The sequence below is a fragment of the Garra rufa genome, chromosome 9 (assembly GCF_049309525.1).
Source record: "Garra rufa chromosome 9, GarRuf1.0, whole genome shotgun sequence".
Classification (NCBI taxonomy): Eukaryota; Metazoa; Chordata; class Actinopteri; order Cypriniformes; family Cyprinidae; genus Garra; species Garra rufa.
In genome coordinates, this window is record NC_133369.1 from 25,237,152 (window position 1) to 25,246,575 (window position 9,424).

Consider the following 9,424-nt stretch of genomic DNA (forward strand, 5'->3'; position numbering starts at 1 on the left):
GTCTGTCTCTCATCTATCTATCTGTCTCTCATCTATCTATCTGTCTGTTTCTCGTCTATCTATCCATCTCTCTGTCTGTCTCTCGTCTATCTATCTGTCTGTTTCTCGTCTATCTATCCATTTCTCTGTCTGTCTCTCGTCTATCTATCGGTCTTTTTCTCGTCTATCTATCCATCTCTCTGTCTGTCTCTCGTTTATCTATCTGTCTGTTTCTCGTCTATCTATCCATCTCTCTGTCTGTCTCTCGTTTATCTATCTGTCTGTTTATCGTCTATCTATCCATCTCTCTGTCTGTCTCTCGTCTATCTATCGGTCTGTTTCTCGTCTATCTATCCATCTCTCTGTCTGTCTCTCATCTATCTATCTGTCTGTTTCTCGTCTATCTATCCATCTCTCTGTCTGTCTCTCGTCTATCTATCGGTCTGTTTCTCGTCTATCTATCCATCTCTCTGTCTGTCTCTCATCTATCTATCTGTCTGTTTCTCGTCTATCTATCCATCTCTCTGTCTGTCTCTCGCCTATCTATCTGTCTGTTTATCGTCTATCTATCCATCTCTCTGTCTGTCTCTCGTCTATCTATCGGTCTGTTTCTCGTCTATCTATCCATCTCTCTGTCTGTCTCTCATCTATCTATCTGTCTGTTTCTCGTCTATCTATCCATCTCTCTGTCTGTCTCTCGTCTATCTATCTGTCTGTTTCTCGTCTATCTATCTGTCTGTTTCTTGTCTATCTATCCATCTCTCTGTCTGTTTCTCGTCTATCTATCTGTCTGTTTCTCGTCTATCTATCCATCTCTCGTCTATCTATCTGTCTGTTTCTCGTCTATCTGTCTGTCTGTTTCTCATCTATCTGTCTGTCTGTTTCTCATCTATCTGTCTGTTTTTCGTATATCTATCTGTCTGTTTCTCGTCTATCTATCTGTCTGTTTCTCGTCTATCTGTCTGTCTGTTTCTCATCTATCTGTCTGTTTCTCATCTATCTATCTGTCTGTTTCTCGTATATCTATCTGTCTGTTTCTCGTATATCTCTCTGTTTGTCTCTCGTCTATCTATCTGTCTGTTTCTCGTCTATCTATCTGTCTGTTTCTCGTCTATCTATCCATCTCTCTGTCTGTCTCTCGTCTATCTGTCTGTTTCTCGTCTGTCTGTTTCTCGTCTATCTATCCATCTCTCTGTCTGTCTCTCATCTATCTATCTGTCTGTTTCTTGTCTATCTGTCTGTCTGTTTCTCATCTATCTATCTGTCTGTTTCTCGTCTATCTGTTTCTCGTCTATCTATCTGTCTGTTTCTCGTCTATCTATCTCTCTGTTTCTCTAGTTCTTCTATTTGGCAAATCAAAGTTGGGGTTGGAAGAAGAGAACCCACATGACTGTGTGTCAAGATAACATTATTCTTTTTTTTAATATCACATACACTATTTTTTCTGGTTAAGTGTGGTAACCTTATATAAAAATGTTTTGATGTAAAATGTATGATATTTATGAAACTGGTGATATAAAAAATATTTAGTTACCTTGGAAAATATATGTGTAGGCTTATTTTTCACTGCCCTGTATCCATATAAAAAACAAACAGAATATTTGACATGTTTTGATGGAAAATATGTAAGTGGCCAAAAGTGCCCTTAGGGTCTTTGATCTTGTGTGGTAAATTCCGGAAATCATTACTCCATGCGCTACTACCTCTCGATGGGGGTAGATAATTATCATTAAATGAAAGAGAACGAGGGCTAATTAGCTCGAAAAACACTTGTTGCTGACGTTAACGGGCGCGATGACGCTGAATCTCAAGTTCTCGTAGGACGCGGATGTGATGTCATTACGGACAGTGACTATGGCGGTCTCCATAACGACGCCTCGTGCTGCAGTGACGCCAGCCCCGGCTCGTGGTGAGGGGGCGTGACTCAGCCAATGCCCGAGTCCCCCCTCCCGCCCCATTCCCCTCCTTCCCCCGACCGTGTGGGCGGCCCCGTGCGGCAGCAGCGAGCGAAACACGACACCCGAGAGAGAGAGAGAGAGAAATGGGGGGAGGAGACAGCGAGTAGTTTCAGACTAGGGAGAGTGGAGGAAGGAAAAAAAGTCGGTGTGAAAGAGAGAATGGGAAACTGACTGATATACTGCGAATGGCGAGCCTCGGGAGAGCAGATGACAAACTAACACAAGGATAAAATGTTGCGAAAATCATCAACTGGGAACCAGAGCGCGCGTTTGTAACAGAAAGACGAGTGCTGCTTTTCCGCCGTGTTGGGATTGTATCGATCGCTCCCGGGACAGACGGGAAAGCGCTGTTTCGGAACTCCGTTGCACCCCGTCCCGTCGCGCCAGTGGAAGTACTCAGCCGCTTTCCCAAACTCAGCGCTGTCGGTCGGCGGGTTTGGAGGGATCGCGTAAAGAGGCCAGAAAGCGTACAGCGGGAGCAACAAGAGCGCTGAACATTGGACAAAAGTTTGGCCTTTTGGAGACGGGGTGCGGGAGAGGCCGAGTCTCGCCACTGCTGAACTGACAACTTAACCCAGCTTGCTGTGTGTTAGGGGCAGATAACTTTCACCATGAAAACCCCGGGGGACGCGGGTAAGTTACGCAGGCATTCAATATCAAGTGCTGCCACAACTTCTTTGACTTGCGAGCTTGTTGAGCTAGTGTATAAAGTCAGGATTTTACAAACAGCTTTCTATATATTATTCACCAGTCAGCAATGTCAAAACCGATGCATTAGTTTCACAACAACTGACTTTTACTTTTGGAAAAGTTTACTTTCATCCAGCATTTGTTATTCTGACATGTCAACTGATTCACTACTCGGATATTTTTTGTTTACATGATCAGGTTAATCTCATGTTTTAGCTCCTGGCAGTTTTCGAATGTTAAAACTAATGTCCATTCATTTTAAAACCTCAAGTGTCGCGGGATAGCCTAGACATGTAGTCCAGCTCTAATGTTAACAAGTTCTCCAGTTTGCGGTTTACTTTAAATAGTTACATTCAAACCGAATGACCGCTTAATTTCAGTTTCTTCCAGTCCTGTCAGCGCAAAGCGCACTGAACCTGTTGAATGGCTTCAACTTTAAACAGCAGCTCGTACTTCTGTCCTTCTTGGAAAAATGTCGAAATCGATGCTGTGGACAATGTGCACAATGTTAAATACCTTTTTTCCAAAAATTTTCCTCCTGCGCGAACCAGCTGTGCAGCTCAAGCGTAAGCTTTGAACCAGTAGCATGGCACATTCAAAATGGAAGCCCCGCTTTCTCACAAGAGTATTTAATAAACGTTTTCACTACTTTGTTTATAAACCGACCACTTTACAGTTTTTCTAGGTGGGGATATAGACATTTATGCTTGTAAAGTGCAGTAGAGTCTAATAACCCAGAGCTGCGCACTAATATCCCGTTAGGCGAAAAGACGCCTGCTTTTATGATGAATGCTTTCCAGTAGTTTGAATTCACTTTCATTACTGTTAGCATACTTGCCGCAAGTATTCATTTCGTAACGTGTATCTACTTGTCCAGTGTATACTTGTGAAGTTGCTACTGTCCCGCCAACTGCAGGAAGTTTCAGTAGCCGTGTTCAGGAGGCCTATTGTGGCATGTTTGGGAATCCATGTTGAGACTCAGGCTTTTTTTCTCTCTCAATCACAATAATTTCTCTCATTTCACGATTTTCCCAGAGGTCGTACCTCGCCACCCACGCTGCTCGACGGACTTTTAACTATTACACACCATCATCAACACGTTGTAGTTTTGTCTGGCGCTGTACACCGGCCTTTATGAAGTTCGCCTGGCTCTCCGTGAAGTCTTACCGCTTCATGGTCATTCACTTTTATAAACCCCGCCTTCCTCTCCCTCACAAGTAAAGTTTGTTGTTTTTAGCTGAACAGTGCATTTTTTGTAGTATGTAGTGTGTTAAATTGCAAGTATTTTTGTATATACTGTTTTTATTTAAAGAATACTTTGGCAATGTCTGAATAAGTATGTCTGAAATCCATCTGGTCTAGAGCCAAAGTCTGCCTTTTCAGTGTGAGCTTTGAAAGCCTGGGTCAGCATTATTGATAAATATTTTTACTTTATTTCCCAAAGTCTGTCAGCATGTTTACATGTGTGTGAGTTGTCAGTGAATTTTCTTTACAGCGCTTTATAGTCTTTTAGGGATAGTTCATCCAAAATGTAAAATTCTGTCTTAATTACTCAACCTCATGTCGTTCCAAACGCATAAGACCTTCGTTTGTCTTCGGAAAACAGAAATTAAGATATTTTTGATATCCAAGAGCTTTCTGACCCTTCATAGACAGCAAGGGTCCTGCCACGTTCAAGGTCCAGAAAGGTACCAAGAACATTGACAAAATAGTCCATGTGACATCAGTAGTTCAACCGTAACTTTATGAAGTTACGAGATTACTTTTTGTTGCGCAAAAAAAACTAAATGACATAATATTTTATTTTTGGGTGAACTGTACCTTTAAATATCTTAAAGAAACATGCTGTGATATCAGTGTCAATATCAACACATTTGAAAACCACATTACACTTTCAGCTGTGATTTGTTTAGATCCAAACTAAGAAGGTGCATAAAATTGAAATTTAAGAAGGTTTTGTGGTTGACCTCTTGACCTGCTCTAAAATATATACTTGAATTTGTAGCATTGGTTTTCCCTTTTCTAAAGATAAAAGTTTCGTAACGCACATATCTCATCTTAAATCGAACCAATGATTCCATTTGTGTATGTTGACTTTCAGTTCGATAGGATGCAGAGAGGGGATGAAATGTTGTTTTAAGTCAGGTGGCAATAACTACTACAAGTACCTTGCGGTTTTATCAGTCTACGGCTGTGCAGGCCACATTCTGACCTCGATAGTTACGAGGTGAGCTCAGCTGCTGAGTATGCAAGCGAGCAAGAGAGTGAGACGAAGATACAGTACCGAGTATAGGATGTGGTTTCCATGTGCTTCACTCTTTATCAGATTTTAGTATCTCTTCAGTCTGTGTTCTTACCTGCAAACACCCACAGTGGTATAAATACCTAGTGCATTTCGGTGAGAGAGCATTTTCTCTGAAAGCCGTGGTTTGTTATGAGAACAGGAGGTGACAACAGCGCTGGTATGGTGTGCATCCTGATAAAAGTCATGTGAGTGTCTGTCAGTCCTTGTAAAACTGACACTATCGACTTCATCAAAAAGCTTTCGCCACATGAATCGCATTAGATACGAGACTCTGCTCTTATCGCCTCCTCATGCTCCGACTGCCACTTTGCATGAATTCAGAGAATGATGCGCACCTCTTCGGGCTTTCTTCTTTTCCGGGTGCTGTGCGTCTGCCCAAATAGGCTTCAGCTGACCCTGGCTGATCTCGTTTCCTCTAACATCTGAAAGTGTCTGTGGTTTAACTATGGTCTACCCATCAGGCCTCAGTGTGTATTTAGTACAGCAGTATCCTGAATGGCTATCACTTTGCGTGTCTCATGAGATGGTTGTTAGCGAAGAGTTGGTTGTAACGATTGCAGCTTTAATTTGTAATATCAGCTTGTTATTTTTCATAGAGATATGCGTTACCCTTACCCATCAGTATCAGACATGTAATATTTGCCCACAGACATTTTTTACTTTGAGGTCATTTTTTAATCATGTTTATGCCAACTTTTTCAAATAGCCTAATTTTTTAATAAATTTTACTTGAAACAATTCATGTAAATAAATTATCAGTGGGACTAATTACAAATGAATTAATATGCTTGCAGATATTCAGCAGATGTTAGTGTGATATTGCTTTTACACACAGTTAAATAAATTACATTTGTAGAGGAAATAACCTTATTATTTTGGTCTGTTTTGAAGTGTTTTGTTGTTTTAAACAAATCATTTGAGTGAATGATTCAATGACTCACTCATAAATACAGTCGCTTGTTTTGTTCTTGAGTGAATCAGTGCTGTTGAATGAATTGCTTAAGTGAATAATTCAATGACTCACTTATACAAAAAATTCCGCTCAGCCAATCAAATTCAGATTCTAATTGTTGTATAAATAACAGGCCTGGGTTTTAATACAAAGTTCACAAGTCGATTCGATTATGCTTCACAAACTTGCAATTCCGATTCGACTGAATATCGAATATACATAATGTACAGTACATGGTAAATTTTCTCAAGGAAAAAAAAATCTCTTAACTAATCTTTTAAAATGAGAGTCAGTCGGTACTACATTACAATAATATTGAAGGTTCAACGAGTTTATGGTCACCAAATACACTTTTTTTTTTTCCTGAGGTAAATGTGATGTTATGTGATAAGCTGTTATACTGACGTCTTTCCACGGTTGAAACACTGATTGAAAGATTACGTGAGACAGGATACGGATTTCAGTAAGTTGTACTCTTTCTTATAAAAGACCTTTGAATGTACCTTCGAGGATTTTGCGCTGTAACCGTATCAAAGTGGAGTTGCATGATCAGTTCACACGCTACAGCGACCTATCACTCCACATTAAATGGAGCCAAAACGCCATTTGTGACCCAGGACCACACAACCAGTCATATAGGTAAATTTTTTGAAATTGAGAATTAAACTTCATCTGAAAGCTTTCCACAAGCTTATTAATTGTTGGGATACAACTATTTGAAAATCTGGAATCTGAGGGTGCAAAAAATCTAAATACTGAGAAAATCACATTTAAAGTTGTCTAAATGAAGTTCTTAGCCATGCATATTACTAATCAAAAATTAAGTTTTGATACATTTACAGTAGGAAATGTACAAAATATCTTCATTGAACATGGTCTTTACTTAATATCCTAATGATTTTTGGCATAAAAGAAAAATCTAAAATTTTGACCCATACAATGTATTGTTGGCTATTACTACTTGTGACTGATTTTGTTGAATATTGTAATAAAATGCACAGAATTTGAAATATAAAAAGTAACAAATCACAATATTGGGATTTATTTGATGGTAGGCACACTACAATGTTTTGTTCATTAACTGAAAACAGGCTCGACTAATTGATTCTTGTGATTTAAGAATCTATATCGTTTTGTAAAAATGAATTGATTAAAATCGAGAAATCTATATTTTTACCCATTAATAAATTAGAAAAACTATATCACATTTTAAATTTCAGGTGCATTTTTGACCCAGCCCCAGATTACTTTGAACCCTGATTCATGTTGCTTATTGTATTTATTTGCTTTGTTCCACATGTTGGCCTGTGTGTTTGTAAGGGTTTCGTTGTCATGCTCACTGTAAGCTGGTTTCCATGTAGGTGTAATAGATTGTTAATTTGGAATAATTAGCAGCCTCTTATCGCTCGTTCACATTGTCACACAGGAGACTGTGTGCTCCGTTTTAGTCAGTGTTATGCAGCCGCCTCACTTGTTCAGGTCTCTCTGGAACCAGTTCAACATCAACAGGCACCTCTCTATGTTTACATGCTTATGTATCCTGTTCGGCAGCATGTGCGTGTTTGTGCGAGACGTGTTTTGTATTTTCCGCACTGCCTAGTTTCCCATCAGGCCCATCAAACGGTTGCACCGTTGTGCTATTTCTGTAAATGTCACACACAAAGGCAGGATTTTTCGTTGACGTTGAAATGCGAGACCGTATTAAACGCTGCACCGATACAGTTTGTACTTTTTTTTTCTTACACCGGTCGCCTTGGGAGAACTTGTACCTCGATTTGGGAGTGTTGGGAATAGATGTTTCACTGGAAGTGTACGGATGGTGTATTTCTAGGGATGAATGAGGTCCTCTGGGGTTGAATAGTATTTTGTTTGTTTTTACCCCTGGAGAACAATAATGGTGTGTCCACCAACAGGGGAGCACAGTGGTTTGTGTGTGTTTGCCATGTCAGTGGGTTACGGAGGCAGCGTAGAATACGAGCGAGAGCGTCCATGTGTTGGAGTCATTTATGGACTGACAGAAGCACAGAGGCCCCTGTGTATGACCGGGGGGAGGGGGGACATGTTGTGTGTATGACCCTGACCTCGTGACCTTCCATAGCTGCACCCCTTAACCCTGCATTCCAACACACGCCCCTGCCCCCGCCGGTCACATGCCACGCAGCCAATGGCACGACGGTCCGATGCCATCTCCTCAACTGCATATGATACTCTAAACGAGCGTATGAACCACGTCAGCCTGGTTTCATTTCCTTATCTAATTTCCTAAATTCTTCTGCGTAATTCCCCATTTCTTCAGATCAGAAGTACTACAGATTTACAATATTTGATTAAGGTTCCGGTTGGCTCTAGTAAGTGAGGTCAGATGTCATCTCGCTCTCACTTTCCTTCCCTTCTGGTCTGTTCTTTCTCTTCAAGCATCGGGAGAATGTTAAACATTCAAAGCAAACATGAGTTTTGCGTATTGCACAAAGTTGTAGCGCACCAGAACAAGTTGATGATTGAAGTGTTGTGCGGAAAGAATAGTTTAACCGATGCTCTATTATGTGGTTTGATATTTGCATGTCTTTCACAATAGCATACCTCACATATCCGAAGAGCCTTCAGTAGGATGTTCATTAACATGACAAACCGCTGAAGATGAACTTAGAGGCCTTTATGAAAGCTTGGGAAGATGTGTCGGGGTGATCGTTTTTGGGTTTCCATTCAAGAGCAAAACACTTGAACTTTGATTTTTCTGCTTACTTACAAGTTTTCATTTAGATTTATGTTGTTACAATGTTGGTAGTAAATGGAAATGAAAGTAAGTGGTAAGTAGTGGTGGATTTTTGAGGCTTTTGTAAAAAAAAAAGGAAATGAAGAGTTTAGATGCAAAAGCCTCTAAGTGTCATTTGATTTTTTTTTTTTCTAAAATGAAAATTTTCATCAGGCTTCTATGCGTAGATTCAGTAATTTCACTTTATGAATATGTTCTTTTCATTGCCATTAATGTGAAATAACTGAATATAGATAGGTGTGTGTGTGTGTGTGTGTGTGTGTGTACATCACCAGTCAAAAGTTTAAACGAAGCCTACATTTATTTGATCCAAAGGACAACAAAAACAACAGATTTTAAAATATTTTTACTATTTAAAATAACTGTTTACTATTTGAATATATTTAAAAATGTAATTTATTCCTATAATTTTAAAGCTGATTACTCCAGTTAAATGATCCTCCAGAAATCATTGTAATATTCTGATAAAATAAAATTTTTATTATTATTAATATGTTGAAAAGCGTGTGTGTGTGTGTGTGTGTATATATATATATCGATATATATATATATATATAGATCTTTCTATTCATTAAAAAACCCTGAAAAAAAATTACTTAATCAGCATATTGGAATGTTTTCTAAAGGATCACGTGACTGAAGTAATGATGCTATATTTTATTAAAATTAAAAAAATAAATAAATTGAAATTATGAATTACTTTAGTCATGGTTTTTCTATACTAAACTCCTAAACTGTCATTTGATCATAGGAATAAATAACCTTTT

At 39.2% G+C, this 9,424-nt stretch overlaps 1 protein-coding gene across 1 annotated transcript in view; it reads left to right on the forward strand.

The window, feature by feature from the left end:
• Positions 1 to 2,037: 2,037 nt before the first annotated feature.
• The window catches only part of erfl3 (Ets2 repressor factor like 3), a 57,807-nt gene continuing 50,420 nt past the window's right edge, over positions 2,038 to 9,424 (forward strand). The window contains exon 1 of the mRNA XM_073847303.1: positions 2,038 to 2,570. Coding sequence (XP_073703404.1) covers positions 2,549 to 2,570 — 22 coding nt within the window. The 5' untranslated portion in view covers positions 2,038 to 2,548. The remainder of the gene's footprint in view (positions 2,571 to 9,424) is intronic.